This window comes from Bison bison, unplaced genomic scaffold, assembly GCF_000754665.1.
Source record: "Bison bison bison isolate TAMUID 2011002044 unplaced genomic scaffold, Bison_UMD1.0 scf7180017864203, whole genome shotgun sequence".
Classification (NCBI taxonomy): Eukaryota; Metazoa; Chordata; class Mammalia; order Artiodactyla; family Bovidae; genus Bison; species Bison bison.
Genome location: NW_011494775.1, coordinates 989,695 through 1,008,522, shown reverse-complemented (window position 1 = coordinate 1,008,522; position 18,828 = coordinate 989,695). Strand labels below are relative to the sequence as shown.

Genomic DNA, 18,828 nt, shown 5'->3' with positions numbered 1-18,828 from the left:
GCCAAAAATAGTCATCAATCCTATTATAGGTTGATTGCATAAACAACCTATAGGTAAATGCATAAACAAAGTGTGGAATATCCCTACAATGGAATATACTTAGAATTTTTTTTAATTCTAGTTTGAATTCAGTCTTGAATAACTGACACATGCATTAACATGAATCTCAAAAAACATTATACAAAGCAAAAAGAGCCAGACACAAGAGTACCTACTCTGTGAGATTCTATTTATATGAAATTCTAAAACAGGCAAAATTCATCTATGTAGTGATAGAATGCAGATCAGTAATTGCCTGGGGCCAGAAACTGCAGGGAGCAGGGGGAGTACAATTATAAAGAAGTAAGGGAAGAAACAGAAACAGTCTCTATCTTGAATGCTATGGTTGTTAATAGATACATCCATGGCACATATGGTAAAGAATCTGCCTACAAAGCAAAAGATCTGGGCTTGATCCGTGGGTCGAGAAGATCCAAGATCCTCTGGTGAAGGGAACAGCTACCCAATCCAGTATTCTTACCTGGAGAATTCCACGGACAGAAGAGTCTGGTGGGCTACAGTTCACAGGATCGCAAAGAGTCGGACATGACTGAGCAACTACCAGCACTTATAAAATGAATACATTTTACTGTATGAAAAATATGTCTCGGTAAAGTCAATTTTCTAAGGAAAAAAGTCAGTAAGAGGAAAAAAACTAATGTACAATAATCAAAGTTAGATAGTGGCTACTGTGGGAGAAGAGAGATTGGTAGCACTTGAGAAGGGACAGAAGCAAGAACCCATGCTATGATTATACAAGTTGAGTTCATTCTGGTAATTCAATGACCTTATGATTTGTGAACTTTTCTGTATGCATGTGATTCCTTAATGAAAAGAATCATTTTTAAAAGTAAATTTAAATCAGTTCTATGAAAATACTCTGTAAAATGTGCCAACACAAACTCTAACCAACATGAGGAAGAAAGAAGGTCTATCAGAGGTTAATATTATCAGGATTGTCTGTAGGAAATGAAATGAACACCATTTACCATTCATCCAATAATCTTCAGGTCTCCCTTAAACACATCAATAGCAAATTGCACAACTGCTTTATCAGACAACACTAACCAACCTGTTTTGGCACACATAACCTCTCTAGTTTAAAAAAAGTTTTTTTTAACTGCCAATATTATGCTATTTTTCATGAACGAATTCAGTTCAGTTCAGTTGATCAGCCATGTCCGACTCATTGTGACCCCATGGACTGCAGCACACCAGGCTTTCCTGTTCTTTGCCATCTCCCAGACCCTGTTCAAACTCATGTCCATCGAGTGAGTGATACCATCCAACCATCTCATCCTCTGTCGTCCCCTTCTCCTCCTGCCTTCAATCTTGCCCAGCATCAGGGTCTTTTCTAATGAGACTTCGCATCAGGTGGCCAAAGTACGGGAGCTTCAGCATCAGTCCTTCCAATGAATATTCAGGATTGCTCCCCTTTAGCACTGATTGGTTGGATATCCCTGAAGTCCAAGGGACTCTCAAGAGTCTTCTCCAACATCAGAGTTCAAAGGCATCAATTCTTCAGTGCTCAGCCTTCTCTATGGTCCAACTCTCACATCATCACATTTCTAGTACATGATTACTAGAAAAACCACAGCTTTAACTAGATAGACCTTTGTTGGCAAAATAATGTCTCTGCTTTTTAATATGCTGCCTAGATTTGTCATAGCTCTTCTTCCAAGGAGCAAGTGTCTTTTAATTTCATGGCTGCAGTCACCATCTGCAGTGATTTTGGAGCCCAAAAAATTAAAGTCTCTCACTGTTTCCACTGTTTTCCCATCTTATTTGCCATGAAGTGATGGGACTAGATGCCATGATCTTCGTTTTTTTAATGTTGAGTTTTAAGCCAGCTTTTTCACTCTCTTTCACTTTCATCAGGAGGCTCTTTAGTTCCTCTTCACTTTCTGCCATAAGGGCGGTGTTACCTGCATATCTGAGGTTATTCTTATTTCTCCTGGCAATCTTGATTCCAGATTATGCTTCATCCAGCCTGGCATTTCACATGATGTACTTTGCATATAAGTTAAATATGAACAGTGACATTGTACAGCCTTGACGTACTCCTTTTCCAATTTTGAACCAGTCCGTTGGTCCATGTCCAGTTCTCTGTTGCTTCTTGACCTGCATACAGATTTCTCGGAAGGCAGGTAAGGTGGACTGGTATTCCCATCTCTTTCACAATTTTCCAGTTTGCTGTGATCCACACAGTCAAAGGCTTTCACGTAGTCAATAAAGCAGAAGTAAATGCTTTTCTGGAACTCTGTTACTTTTTCAACGATCCACTGGATGTTGGCAATTTGATCTCTGGTTCCTCTGCCTTATTTAAATCCAGCTGGAACATCTCGAAGCTCTCGGTTCATGTATTGTTGAAGCCTGGCTTGGAGAATTTTGAGCATTACTTTACTAGCATGTGAGATGAGTGCAACTGTGTCATAGTTTGAACATTCTTTGGCATTGCTTTTCTTTGGGATTGGAATGAAAACTGACCTTTTCCAGTCCTACGGCCACTGATGAGAGTTCCAAATTTGCTGGCATATTGAGTGTAGCACTTTCACAGCATCATCTTTTAGGATCTGAAATAGCTCAACTGGAATTCCTTCACCTTCACTAGCTTTGTTCATAGTGATGCTTCCTAAGACCCACTTGACTTCACATTCCAGGATGTCTGGCTCTAGGTGAGTGATCACACCATCAACGTTATTTGGGTCATGAAGATCTTTTTTGTATAGTTGTGTATATTCTTGCCACCTCTTCTTAATCTCTTCCACTTCTTTTAGGTCTTCCGTTTCTGTCCTTTATTGTGCCCATCTTTGCATGAAATGTTCCCTTGGTATCTCTAATTTTCTTGAAGAGATCTCTAGTCTTTCCCATTCTATTGTTTTCCTCTATTTCTTTGCGTTGATCACTTATAGGAAGACTTTCTTCTCTCTCCTTGCTATTCTTTGGAACTCTGCATTCAGACGGGTATATCTTCCCTTTTCTCCTTTCCCTTTCACTTTTGTTTTCTCAGCTAATTGTAAGGCCTCCTCAGACAACCTTTTGCCTTTTTGCATTTCTTTTTCTTGGGGATGGTTTTGGTCTCTGCCTCCTGTACAGTGTCACGAACCTTCATCCATTATTCTTTAGGCACTCTGTCTATCAGATCTAATCCCTTCAATCTATTATTCATGAATGAATTATTTTTAGCAAAATGCTTTCATGCTGATACCCTCAAGTAAAGTACCTAATTTTTTTTTATATTTAAATGAAATCATTTCATCATTTTCATTTCTGAAATCAGGAAAGGCTGGGGTGGCGGGTGGGAATCACATATATGTGCACAAAGAACAGTGTAGCCATCAGTTTCTTCCTAGCAGTTTCAGATGAGCTGAAAGTTAGTGACTTACAGGGGAAAAAAAAAAAAAAAACCAAATATGGCAAATCAAGCTTTCCCCAAAGAGTGTTTAAATGTCAACTAGGATATCAGATACTTTTCTGACATTCCACTACAATGATGTGTTGATTTTTCATTGATTATGAGTTGCTGTTTCATAAAGTTAAATCTGGTATATTTTTCTCAGTAAGATGAGCAGTCTCTAAGTTTAGTAAATTTTTGACCTATTTAGAAACACTCATTTTACTTTTAATACCTTTTAATACTTTTAATACCAACATATATCAACTGACATGTTGATATATGTTGATGTGAAGAAAATTTATAAATCTAACATCATTCTTGTTGCCATTTAATTTGTGATTTCTGGTGAGCTCCTTCTTTATCTTACAACAAATTCTCCAAAAGTTCTAATTCTCAACTGCTTACTCCATCAATCTGTTACTAAAGCCTTGTGCCATGTTTTAATTTTTCATAGGGCTTACATTCCTGTATTTTTCCAAATTTGCCATTGTTAGCTATCTATTCATCCTCCCAGAAAGATTTTCTTCCTCTTTTTTATTAGGTTAGGTTATCAATGGAATACTAGTGGATATGTGCACAACAGACACTTCACAAAGAATCAAATAAAAGATAAACAATCACTCAGTAAAATGTCACTGATCAAAATGCAAATCAAAACCACAAAGAGAAACCTCATACCTGTCAGTATGGCTATCATCAAAAAGAATACAAATTAATTATCCTTCAATAAAAAATACATTAATTTACAAAAAAAGAATACAAATGAACAAATATTGGTGAGGATGAGGAGAAAAGGGAACCCAAGTATACTATTAGGGCTTCCCTGGAGGCTCAGTGGTAAAGAATCTGCCTGTCAATGCAGGAGATGTGGGTTCGATCCCTGTGTTGGGAAGATCCCCTGAAGAAGGAAATGGCAACCCACTCGTGTATTCCTGCTTGGGAAATCCCACAGACAGAGGAGCCTGGCAGGATACAGTCTATGAGAATGCAGAAGAGTTGGACACAACTACGTGATTAAACAACAACAGCTCGCTGCTGGTGGGAATGTAAATTTGTGCAGCCACTATGGAAAACAGTATGGAGGATTCCAAAAAAACTAAAAGTCAGAACTACCATATGACCCAGCAATTCCACTCCTGGGTACATATCCAAAACAAAAAACAAAAAACCCCTGATTTCAAAAGATACAAGAACCCCAATATTCATAACAGCATTATCTGTTATGGAAGAAACCTAAAGGTTCATGAACAGATGAATGGATAAAGAAGATGTGGTACATGTATACATACATACACACATGGAATCCTAGTTAGCCATAAAAAAAGAAAAGAATTTTGCCATTTGCAGCACATGGATAGATTAGGAGGGCATTAGGCTAAGTGAAATAAGTCATATAGACAAAGACAAATACTATTATGATATCGCTTATATGTGGAATATAAAAAATAATACAAAAGAATATATATATAAAATAAAAACAGACTCACAGACAGAAAACAAACTTATGGTTATGAAAGGGGAAAGGGGAGAACGGACAGATAAATTAGGAGTATGGGATTAACAGATACACAACCCTACATATAGAACAGACAAGGATTTACTGTATAGCACAGAGAACTATATTCAATGTCTTGTAATAACCAGGAAAAAATCTGGACAAAAATATATATACATATAACTGAATCATTTTGCTGTACACTTGAAACACCATATTATAAATCAACTCTATGTCAATAAAAAACTTTTTAAAATTTTACTATATTTGCATAATTATTTTTAAGAAATATCAGCAAATAAATATATAAAATGGACTAGGCTACAGAGTCAATGTATCATTTTTAAACTACTAATGTTCATAAAATTTGGAAACATAACATGAGAAAGTACATAAAGTATGTGTGCAACCATGTATCAAAATGCTTATATTTAATAAATGCTTTTATAATTATAATTATTTATAATTATACACATACACTAATAAAAGATTAAACTAGAATATGGAAGCTTTCTAACTACCCCTTAAACAGGGATGTAATCCATGGGCCTCTTATATCAGACTCTCCTGAAGTGACAATGTTATTTTATTGGAGATTTGGACCCTATTCTAGACTTCAAATAACCATAAAACCAAAGTAAATAAGACAGTATAGCACTGGCACAAGAACAGACATACGGAATATAAACAGACCCATGCCTGATTTAGAACAAAGGTGCCACTATAGAAAGCAGGGAAAAAAACAGTATCTAGAATGAAAAGGTAACTTGGCATCTGTCACACACTGCAGACAAATCAATCCCAGGTAGATTTCAGACCTAAACAAGGAAGATTAAAGATGCAACTTTTACAAGACAGGAGTATATAGTTAGGAAAAGACTTCTTAAACAGTGAACAAAAAGCCTTAACCACAAAGGGAAAAGAATGGATAAAGAAGGTGTGGTACATGTATACATACATACACACATATATATATAATGGAATCTTACTCAGCCATAAAATAAAGAACAGAATTCTGCCAGAATTTTTTATCTACAATTATAATTGGGCAATGGTACCCCACTCCAGTACTCTTGCATGGAAAATCTCATGGATGGAGGAGCCTGGTAGGCTGCAGTCCATGGGATCGCTAAAAGTCGGACACGACTGAGCGACTTCACTTTCACTTTTCACTTTCCTGCATTGGAGAAGGAAATGGCAACCCACTCCAGTGTTCTTGCCTGGAGAATCCCAGGGACGCTGGTGGGCTGCCGTCTATGGGGTCGCACAGAGTCGGACACGACTGAAGCGACTTAGCAGCAGCAGCAGTTTAGCAGATAATTGGGAATTATTCATCAGAAGGCACAATATGAGAAGGAAAAGGTATAACACAATGAGAAAAATACAACACTTATTTTTTAAGGGCTCCTTTTTCAATAAGAAAGAAAACCCAATAAAAAATAGGAAACAGGCTTGACCAGGCACCTCACAAATATGAAAAGGGGATTAATCTTATTAAAATGACAATGAAATACTCAATGTGAAGCAATGGGAATGCTCACACACTGTTAATGGGAATGTGAACTGGAGAAGCACCATGAAAAACAATTCATCAATAGTTACTCAAGTATAAAGACAGTAAATGTGCATGCATGTGAGTACCAGAAGATGTGTACAACAATGTACATAGCATGTTACTCACAATTGTCAAAAATAAAAATAATCTAATTGCCCAGCAACAGTAAACTGAATTACTATGGTGTAATCATAAAATGGAATACTTTACAAATGAAATGAATAAACCACAGTGACATGTGACCACATAGAGAAATCTCTCATAAAATGTTCAGTGAAAGAAGCTGGATCAAGAAAACATATATAGCAAGATATAATTTTCATGAAGCTCCAAAATATAGAAAAAAGTGATTGCCATAAAAGTAAGGAGATCAGGATTGTGAGAGCTATTGGGGTGCTTTCAGTGTTTATTTCCAACTCTAGAATATTTGAATACTTGCTCTTACTAACCTGTTTTGATATACATTTGTTTTACACCCGTTTCTGTAACTTTGATTTCTTTCTCAGTTTAAAAAAAAAAAAAGCTTTAAGGAAGGAGATTCCAAAAAAAAAAAGAAAGGAGATTCCTCAGTTCCTCTCCAAACCTGAGGTAGGACCTCAGAGTTTACATTTTTAAGAAGCATCAGTGATGATTCTTATCCATACTAATAAATGTAAGAAACACTGGCCAAGAGCTATCTAGCCTCCCAAAAGATTAAACTTTAATCGTATTTTCCACCTATCCAAAGAAGTCAAACAGAAAAAAAGTTCTAATGGTCTTAAATTTGGAGGGCAGCCAGAGGATTTGATCTTTCAGTTTCCTTTCCTTTTTAAACGCTATTGGAATTAAAATATATGTAAAAATATTCATCAGCAAGCCAGATTATTAGAATGAAAGTAAAGATTCTTTGGCCCTGAAGAACAAGCTAGAACAATCAAATAAATAGCTATTTTCAATAGGAACCTTCTCCCTACCCCCAAAAAGCTATAGTAAACAAATCAAATACATAGATTTTGTACTGAATGAGTCAGATTGAGGCTACAAAGTTGACTGTAAAACTGTTTTCAAAATTCCTCAAGAGCAAAGGACTGACTTAGTTTTCATATTTCAAAGAATTTAATTATTCTTTATTTTCAGATTTTTGCCACGTTCTGTGGGGAATAAAGTACTTATGTACAAACCAAAGCTAACACAAACCTATGGCTAAAAAAAAAAAAAGATTTATCAATATGGCTATGCATCTGCAGCCGAAGCAAAATAATGTTAAGTAGGTGAATTCTGATTAGTAAAGATACACAAAGAATAAATGCTGACAAATTCAAGGTCAAATTACTCAGGTACTATAGACAGATGCCATAAAGACCACTTAAAAATCTCTTTTCATTAAACCACCAGACAAGGAATATCAGACAAAAAGGACAAACAATAAATCACAAGGGTCACACGTTATTTCAGGCTACAACTAAGTGTAACGCTGAAGACTATAGTGATTCTCTGACCTTTTTTCTCCCTTCTGCTATGAACTCTATTTTAAAATCTGCCTAGAATCACAGGACCTTCTTGAGAATATAAAATCAATCTTGCAGCCATTTATTCCAATTACTAATTTTTTGTAATCAAATACAATTATCATAGGGAACTACTACTATTTTAATTTCCCAACTGTAAATATTTAATATTACAAATAATACTTCAATAAAAGTATTGAAGCTCTGTTTCAATTAAATCTGATAAAAGATCACTTTACCTGGGTAACAGAGCCTTGCAAGCCATTCTGAACACGGTGGAATCTCCTAACAAAAACATCAAGTAAAGCAACTTCAAATACCATAAACGATGGTGATGGGCTTACAAAAACTGCTGAGCCATCAGAGCTGCAGTCTAAACGGAAGCAGGCTGCAACATGAGGTCACTATTGACAAGGACCCAATCAACAGTCCACAAATTTTTTCCCAAGTACTATGCAACTCGGTGGGAGGTAGGGAAAGGGGGACAAAATTCTGAATCTGGCTTATTCTATAAAAATATTTAAGCATAACCTACTATAAAGGAAAAACGTCTGTTTGTTTTCATTAATCACTACTATATCAAGAGCTATAAATTATGACGAATATGACATTGCTAAAACAGATGAACAATAGAGAACTATTACTACTCATTATCCAAATCAGAAAGGCACTAGTGGTTAATTTTTACAATCTAAAATAAGGATGATTTCCAGATAATTTATGCCAGAGCCCCACTAAATGACTATTTCAAAAACTATAGTTTTGGAAAGTAAATATATAAAACAAAACAAAAGCCACATATTCCTTTCCAATCAAAAGCAAAATCCATTTCTTCACTTTCCCTATCAATCTGGGAATACCCTATACCTATGACAACAGTAAATTGAAAAGATTCCTCACTATTAGAAAGTTAGTAAGTTATAACAACCACAAGTCTTTAAAATACCATGTATCATTTTCAGGGCAATAGGAAGGAGGAAGAGAACCTGTCTGGTTCTTATTATGCTCTGAAACTTCAAAAATTGTTTTACTTTAACAATTTATCTTATTGACCCAAAGCATAAATTTTACTTTTTTCCACCCAACATTTCTGACACTCCCACCAAGTACATTTTCTTCCTCTTTTCCCTTTTAAGTGGAACCTAGCTAGCGATAATGTGGTGAAATGATTACCAATTGAAATATTCTGCAAACTGCTTAGTTACTGGGCTTAAAGGAAAAAGTAACTACTACATTTCTTGTGCACCTATAATCAGCTGAAGGGACATTTCTTCAACAATAGGAAAGTGCTAGTTGCTAAGCTGTGTTTGACTTTTGCGACCCCATGTACTGCAACCTGCCAGGCTTCTCTGTCCATGGGATTTCAACATATAAGGTATCCACAGAATGAAGTGCAAACCAGTCTCAAACTCCTCAACTTGGAATTCTTCCTTAACCACTACATCTTCTTTCCTGCATTACACCTAAAATCAAACCATCATAAACTATTGAGCTCACAAAAATGAAGCCCTAGCAGCAACAGCACATGAAAAAGAGCATCAAACTTTTTATTCTTTATAAATTCCAAGTTTTAGCAAGGCATTAAAAGTACAATTTTAAATGAACTTTACAATAATGCCAATTAGCTGGGGTTTTGATCTGTAGTTCTAGAAGCAATATAAATTAAAAGTTAACTAACCTCAAGCCAAAATAAACCTTTTCAATACAGTCTAGGAAACAGACTGTGAAAAGCACAGTGAAAATAAAGAACTCTTACAGAACTCTCTATTTTCTATTAAAAGGTAAAGAGTCCCCTAACATTTGAATATCTAAATAAAGCCAAGTCGTATATAAACGTGTGAATATAAAGCAATCATTTTTCATCTAAACAGATACAACACACTTTAGAAACAAGCTTGGGATTTCCTTGTACTTCTTGAGTAAGACTGAGCCTCAGAAGTAACCAAAACTTCTGCTTTTTTGTGTAACCTAGGTTACCCATACCCTAAATCCCACCATTTTTTCCACTCTGCACTTGGCTCAATCTTAACAAAATACGGCTAATGGCAAACAATGTATAGAAATAACAGATGCATAAATAAGTCACTCAGTACAACCCATACACAAATATTTAAACCAAGTAGTAGAAAATATTTAAACTGGTTCTGTAAGAGTGGTCTGTGAACCAAAGATCAAAACTGTTTTTTCATAACATTTCACTGTGCTGATATTTGCATGATGATGCAAAATCAATGGTAGAAGAACACTGCTTTGGGTCTTAGCATAAGGTTCAGGCAAGTGGTACCAAACAAACCATGCCCAGTGCATTCCTCATCACTACTCAGTTGCAATCTTTTTTTAAAAGGAACAAGTCCTTGATGAAGAAGTAATACATATTATTAATTTTATCTCAGCCCTTGAACATACTTCAATATGTGGTGTGACAAATAGGAAGTACACACAAAGCAAATTCTGCTGCACAGCTTGGAATGATGCTTGTCTTGTTTGAGTTGAGAGCTTAACTTTTAGCATGAAACACTCATTTTTACTTGAAAGATAGACTGACAGATTATAGTTATTCCAATTTGAATATCTGGTAGAAATTTTCTCAAAAATAAGCAAGACAGAACTAATAAAATTTGGGTTTTCCAACAAAAATTAGAATTCTGGAAAATCTGTATCCTCCACCAGAAGCTTAATAGCATACTAATACTTAAAGATACTTTTGATATAATCAGTGGTGATATTAAAGAATATATATTTTGATATAATATCACTATTTGGAAACTCTGAATAACTCAGTAAGGCAGTATTTTTCAAAATACCAATATACCATATTACAAAATCAAGCATGGCTAAAAGATTCTCTCAAAGTACAGGAGAGACCAATGGATCAGAGTATGAAAAATTCAGATATGCTTTCGGGTTCCACATTACAAATAACCTTTAATAAACTACAACTTATTGAGTTTTGGTGTACTGTCAAAGAATATCCACAATTATCTGAAAAGACTATAAAAATTCTCTACCTTTTTCCAGCTACCTACTTATATAATGCTAGATTTTCTTCACATACTTAAACCAAAATAACAGATGGCAACAAATTACATGCCAAAGAAAATGTGAGAATCTAGCTACCATCTATCAACTTAGACATGAAAAAGATCTGTAAAAATGTAAACAATGCCACTAAAAAATTTCTCACTAAAGATTCTTGGAAGATTCTGAAAAAGCTACTTTTGATTAAAAAGTTTTACATTAACATGTAATGAGTTCATTACTACTTTAAGAAATTTGTCAGTTTGGGTTCCCAAAAGAGTAAATGCCAATAGCTATAACCCATAGTAACAATTCTTTGTGATCCACAAACTAAACCAAAAAGTCTGAGAATCAATGACTTAAAACTAACAAAGGAGGAGAAATCTATCAACAACAACAACAAAACCTGTTGGATCATAAACAGCTGTACTTCAGCTACAAATCCTAAGCATCTTTCAAAGTACAACTCAACAAAGAATACACCCAGCAGTTTATGCTATTTTAATTTATAATATGGTAAATATCCAAAGGTATAAAATCAACATTAACAAAAGTCTTTGGAGTCCTTAATGATTTGTAAGAGTATAACATCTGAGACCAAAATGTTTAAGAATTGCTCAATTGTCACTTAATGTTTATTTCCCTGAGGTTTCTAACATATCTTCCCACAGAAATACAAAGTAGGTTATCTAATACTTCCATAAAATATTTGTAAGCTACCTCAGAGGAAAACTCAAAGAGACAAAACTTTAATGGGCTTCACCGGTGGTCTACTGGTTAAGAATCCATCTGTCAATGCAGGGGACCCAGCTTTGATGCTTGATCCAGGAAGATCCCACATGCCATGGAGCAACTAAGCCCATGGGCCACAACTACTGAGCCAGTGCTCTAGAGCCCTCAAACCACTACTACTGAGCCCACAGACCTCAACTACTGAGACCATAAGCCTAGAGTCCGTGCCCTGCATAAGAGAAGCCATTGCAATGAGAAGACTACACATCACAATAAAGAGTAGCCCCTGCACACAACTAGAGAAAGCCCATGTGCAGCAACAAAGACCCAGCAAAGTCAAAATACATAAAATACAGAAGAAAAAAAAAAGACAAGACATTTAGTTAGCAAAAGTTCAATCACTAGCTTCATGCAACACAGTATCCATTAATTCCCTAAAATGAATTTATTAAGAGCTCCCTATTTTCTAGGTCCTATGCATTCTAGGATATTTCTTGCCTACCTTTCTTTCATCAAAGGTGAATGTATTTTTGTATATGTATGGCTGTGTCCCTTTGCTGTTCACCTGTAACTATCACAATATTGTTAATCGGCTATACCCCAATACAAAATTTAAAAAAAAATTTTTTTTAAGATGAATGTGTTCTTTGCCTTTATGCTCTCAATCAGCCAAACCTAAAATTTAATGTATAAATACTAACTGAAATTTATAGGGGTCAGCACTAAATCTAGAAGACCACTGTGACAGATACATCTATTTGTATTGCCTGATACCCTGACCCCTTTCTTTTGGTATTAGCCCCATTTTTCAGTGGCAAACTAGTTCTTCCCTCCATCCAATGCTCTTGATACATGCATAATTTACAATGACTCACCTCTACCCTGGTTGGGGAATGGACACACAATCCAATTTATGCCAGATCCTCTCCCCTGTTACCCGACAGGAATCTGATCTTGAGCAGAATGACAGATGCAAGGAAGTAGTTTGAAATCTCACAGCAACAGCCACATGCTGAAGAGATTCTTCCATGACCCTTTTATACTAAATTCTCTAGAGCTCTCATGTTCTTCTCTCTGCTTTTCCTTTCAAATCTGGTACCTATCCAGCATTCTTCTAATAAATTATCTTTTTTCTTTCCATTAGCCAAGATCTGTTTCTATGATTTGCAATTAAGGAATCCTGACTACCCTCAAATCTCCAATGACTCCATCTAAAAATGGCTGTGCTGGAAGGAAGGAGGATCCTCTATAAAGCTAGACAGATGATCCAAAAAAAGAAACTATTAGCAGCATGCATTTCAAACAATATTTAACCTTGCTGGTAAACAAATAATATGCCTAACGAATTCACCTCTCTAAATGAGCACTATCCAAAAGAAATTTTTACAGTGATAGAACTGCTCTATATCTGCACTGTCCACTATGCTAGCCACTCATCACATACGGCTATTGAGCACTTGAAATGTGACTAGCACAACTGTGGAAATTTTTTAAATTTTATTTAATTAAGTTTAAATTTAAACAGCCACATGTAGCTAGAGGTTACATTATCGGCAAGCATAACTCAAAGAAAATAAAGAACACCAGTTTAAATCTATTGTTTTCAGGTGCTCAAGAAAATACTGCTAACAGTAATGAAAACTGAGACAAGTATTTTAAGCAGTCTGGAAATACTTATCAAAAGTCACAGGAAAATTTTCTCTTTGAGCCTAATGAATTTTCCAAATTTATTTGGAAAAAGCCAAAAGAAGGATAAAAGGACCTAAGAACAAAAGCTGTAGAGTAAGCTGGAATAACTCAAAGATCAGAAAAAAGAATTAAAGTAAATACATAATTAAGACATAGCTAAATACTTTAGCATATAGCTTATAAGTATTTTCATATATATCTAACATAGAATTAAGAATATCATGTAAACAGAAAAGTACAAACAAAAAATTATACCAGGGGCAAAAAGGTGAACTGGAGGAGAAAATGGCAACCTACTCCAGTATTCTTGCCTGAGAAATTCCAAGTTCCAAGGACAGAGGAGCTTGGCAGGCTACATACAGTCCATGGGGTCTTAAGAGTTGGACACGACTTAGCAAGTAAACCACAACCAAAAAGGTGAATAAACATGTTAATATACCAAAATTATCTTCCTGTCTGAAGAAACTATAACTAATATAAAAATATAGAGTCCCAAAGAGACAATTTAATAGTTGTATTTAGAAGTATGGGCTTCCCTGGTGGCTCAGTGATAAAGAATCTGCCTGTAATAAAGAAGACATGGGCTCTATCCCTGGGTTGGGAAGATCCTCTAGAGAAGAAAATGGCAAACTGCTCCAGTATTCTTGCCTGGGAAATATCATGGACACAGAAGCCTGACGGGCTACAGTCTATGGGATCACAAGAGTCAAATATGACCTAGCAACTAAACAAAAGTTTAGAAGTATACACTTTAAACTACTTTACAATTTTTCTAGATGACAATGAATAGTTCTTTCATTAAATTACTAGTTATTTTTTAAATATTTTGTTGTCTCTTAAATTACTATTTAAATGAATTAATTAGTAATTAAATATTTAAATTAATAATTAAATATTTGTTTAATCAAATTATTTTCTCTACTTTTTAAATCACTATTTTATTGAACACAAATTTAATGAAAAACATCTAGTGGCCTAAACAAGTAACCGTCCCCCTAATTAGAAAACCATGGAGCTTTACAGAGAACTAGGACAGAATTTACCAAACCTAGAGCTATGAATGGGGCGTTCTTGAATTCTCTAATGCTTCCTAAACATTGTGTCCAATGGTCCTACCCATGTGCTACGATAGTGCCTCCAGCCTACCATCTTTAATAGCACTTTACACATGAAAGGATTGGAAAGCACCATCTTAAAGAATCACAGAGTCCTCTTCTCAAAGCCTAGTTCAATCTAGTGCCTAGGAGCTGGAAATACAGTCAACTCAACCACTATATGTTTCTCTAGCAATTCTACTTTCAAAGGTTCTGAAATTTTACACAACCCAACTAATACACTAATAATACAAAAACAAATTAACTTTAAGAGAAAATATACATAAGAGATTATTTTTTAGAAGGTATTAATAGCTGAAAACGCCTTAACCAGTTTATTTCTTTAAAACATTCTTATTGTTCTTTTTCATATACAAATTAATCTTTCATATATCATTATAATCTGTGTAATTTAGTGCTTGAGTAAATTTACAACCAGAATGAAGTGCTCAAAAATTAGTCCTTTCAAATGAAATACTACCTTGTTGATGCTGTAACACTATTTGGTTCCAGGATGTTTTCAGTCATCCTTAATTGTACCACCTCTGGCATGTCATCTGATTTTCCTGCACCCTCTTCTGGAAGTTCTTCTATATGTTCCAGCTTTTCATCTTCTTCTTCTTCCTCAGAAAGTTCATTAACCTATATAAATAAGAGGAAACCGAGAATTAAAATTTAATGAAACTGTTAACTGATATCTAAAACATACTATTCTAAGAAAAATTTAAACACAACTCATTTTCAGCTTCATTTCCTTAAGACTAATTTCCCTTACAAAGTATCTGCCAACTTCTCCACATTAGAGTAAAATTTCAAACCAAACATAATATTTTTAAAGCAGAAGGTAATGATTATATTAGTATATCACTAGGAATACGAATAAGACTGCAAACTATGAAAAAGCATGCACACTGTAACATTTAAAAAGCTTCATTTCCTAACCAATCAGATTTGTAAATCTAAGAGCTACAACGAAGATTTAAACTGACCTCTCCAATTTCCAAGTGCACTGAACAAGTGATTTTAACACAGAATAAGTGTAGGAAAAAAAAGGGCACAGAAATTTTGCCTTAAGGTCTTAACTATGTTTTAGAAAATGATGGCTAACTTCTAAATGGTTCAGACTCAGCTCTTCATGCAGAAACTGGACCTTACAACAAGGAAGAACTCACTATTTTTACCATGAAGCACAACTCAAGGTTATAATTCTCTTTCTGTCAGGGGCTGTAAAACATTTTCTATTATCAAACTGGCTACATAAGCAAATAATCATTCTAATTAAAAAGACACAAATATCTAAGAAGGAAAACGAACAAAATATTTTCAAATGAAAAACATTTATTAAGCTATCCCATAGAAGAAACTAGCCATAAAATCACACCATTTTTTATAAATTAATACTAGTCATTAAAAACATTAAACAGTAAACATAAATAGTTCTATCCATTCTAGCCAAATGGGCTGACAATACCTAGAATAATTACTGCTACATGTAACACTAGTGTTTTTCCTGACAGGCAAATACAACAATTGCTACAAGATTCTCAGAAATGAAAATTTGAATCAGAAGGTAATTATACTTTGATACTCTACCAACTCCTAATTAACAAGTACTGAAAATCATTGGCCTAAGTGGTTACTGGAGGAGGGCATGGCAACCCACTCCAGTATTCTTGCCTGGAGAATCCCTTGGACAAAGGAGCCTGGTGGGCTACAGTCCATAGGATCGCAAAGAGTCAGACACGACTGAGCGACTAACACACACACAGAAATGATTAACTGAGAAGTTAGATTTATACATAAAGGTGAAAATTTCAAATGACAGGTCAGTTTTTAAACTGGATGAAATGGAAAGTTACTCTCTTTCTCTATCTATGTATTTAATAAATTACTTAAAATCAAGAATGTACTTAATTAATATCTACTTGATAATCCAAGGAAAAAAACTGGCAAGAAAATACTGTTCTTAGGTTTGAGTACAAGATTAGATGACTGCAAAAAAAAAAAAAAAAGTAACGTGACTATTTAAACTGAGAATAGATAACTATTCAGTACACACATTTTTGGTTCAGAAGGACTGCAATTTTAATGTTACATCACCGATTTTAAAATCAGTTTGTCTACGGTCAATAGCTCTTTCCATTAAAACTTTACACTCAATTATAATGAATATATATTTGATTCAATAAGCTTTATGTAAACTAATAGATATTTCCTAACATTTTCACCAGTAACCATCAACTAAGATAGGACATGAACACAATCAATTGCCTATGGGTCTTTCTTCTCACTCCCCCACCCCTCACCCCAGGCCTTCTAGTGTAATTTCTTGCAGTAAAAATTCATTAAATTGGTTTGGGTAAGAGTAAAAATTAGATAAAAATGCTCCATCACTCCACAACTTAGCTTCAAAAGTTCTTCTTGATCCTCTTCTTATCAACTTGACCTTCTGCTTATCAATATTCTGTTCATAAGTTATTCTGAACCTACCCTATATAGGCACCTGACTCAACTTCACTTATGGAAAACCCTCAGCCATACTTACATCTCTTCCTTCTTTGACTGCTGTAATTCCCTTCTCTAGGACCTCGTGAAATGCCTGCTCTCCAGACTCCAGCTTGTGGAGAACGCTGCTACCTGCCTTCTCAAACGTATAAAGAAACATAATTATCACCTACATCTTCAAACCACTCTACTGGATTTGCAATCATTTAAGGATCCCATACACAGAATCTGTTCTCTGACTCTGAGTCATTACTCAAACACTTCCTATTCAACATCTCCAATCAAAGGAGACCTCTCATACTATTAAAAAAAAAAATCTACTACCTTGAAAAGGACCTAATGGCCAAATACTTGCATTAATGGGATAAAACTCTGAAAGTAGAGAGTGCTAAATAAGTTTTGCTTTCCTCAAATATCAAAATCAGGGGGAAAACCAATGCACTGCCAGGACAGGCCGGGTCTGCCCACCTCTTTATGTATGTGGATAACAAATTAGCAGCATTTAAGTTATAACAACTTTAAAATGCAACCAAACGGTGCTGAGTTTGAGGAGATTTTACTTTCACTCAGTATCTGATCAATTCAGCTTCACAAGTCAAATATGAAAGATATGAAATCTACCTTAAAAAAGAAATTTCAGAAATCTGTACTATTGAAATCCAGTTATAATTCAAACTGTAAGAAAAGTAGACAATAGATTCTGGTGATTAGCAACATGAGCCAAGATAAGTGATATACCTTGCTGTCTCTCAGGACTCATTACACTACCCTGTTTTTTGAGCATATTCTGTTCAATATGCTAATATCCTCTTTTCTATTCACAGTCAAATCTGCAGAATTCAACATTATTTACAGGTGTTAATTGACCACAACTATTTAATGTAAAGCACAATATATTTTGAGTCAGTTTTTATAGTGCTTAAAAAAATACAGAAATATAAATGCAATATATGTGAGCTATGAATATATTTCAGTTTACATAAGAAAGCTGCAGGATAATAGAAATATCAGAGAATTATACCACAATGTAAAACATAATCAAAATATACCCTGCAGACTTTAGAAGAGTCAAAATACAAACTTTAGATCAAATTGGCATCATCAGTTTCTTATAAGTCAAATCATCTCAGAAAAGTAGAAAATGAGTAACACAAATGTGTGTATGTTGTTTCATTTTCAGCAGCCATTAACTTTATTTTAAAAAATTAACTACTGAACTAAAATGAAAAGAAAGGTGGCACACAGAATCCCCCAAAGGTGAGAGTTCATATGGATATCAAAAAGCATTAAACATTTAAGGCACATATATTCACTTGTCCTCTTCTTGTCATTTTCTTTTCAGCAAAAATAATTCTGAACAGCTGTGTCAGTTCTTTATTTTAATCAAGTTTCTTATGTCACATACTGTATAGTTGGAAACCTTCAAAAAAATATGCCAGAAGTTCCATGGAGCACTGTTTCAGGCTACAAATTCTACGGACTTGATTTATCTCACAAATACATATATAACATATATATGTGTGTGTGTGTATACATATGTATTCATCCTCAGTTTATACATGGTAAATTATAATTTGACATCTATTACTGTTTTCTTAATAGTTTCTGATACTGGAAAACAGAGAGGAGAGGAAGAAAGGAAAGGAAGAAGAAAAAGAGGGAAGGAAAGTCAGACAATGGTAAAAATGATTACATGAAGAAAATATAAAAAATTTAAGGAACCGACCTACAGCTAACTAATCAATGACAAATGAGACAAGACTAAACAATGGAGAAAAGGCAAATTCTCCAATAAGTTGTGTTGAGAAAACCAGACA

The 18,828-nt window shown here is 34.7% G+C and overlaps 1 protein-coding gene across 8 annotated transcripts in view; it reads right to left on the bottom strand.

Annotated features, from left to right (window-relative positions):
- FAM13B (family with sequence similarity 13, member B) overlaps positions 1–18,828 on the bottom strand; it is a 77,311-nt gene that overhangs the window by 37,026 nt on the left and 21,457 nt on the right. For 4 of the 8 annotated variants that reach the window (XM_010844458.1, XM_010844462.1, XM_010844460.1 and 1 more), the window contains exons 7-8: positions 17,052–17,147; positions 14,988–15,148 (exon numbers count right to left, since the gene is read on the bottom strand). In XM_010844458.1, coding sequence (XP_010842760.1) covers positions 14,988–15,148; positions 17,052–17,147 — 257 coding nt within the window. The remainder of the gene's footprint in view (positions 1–14,987; positions 15,149–17,051; positions 17,148–18,828) is intronic. The other 4 variants (XM_010844461.1, XM_010844464.1, XM_010844463.1 and 1 more) reach the window with 1 other exon arrangement.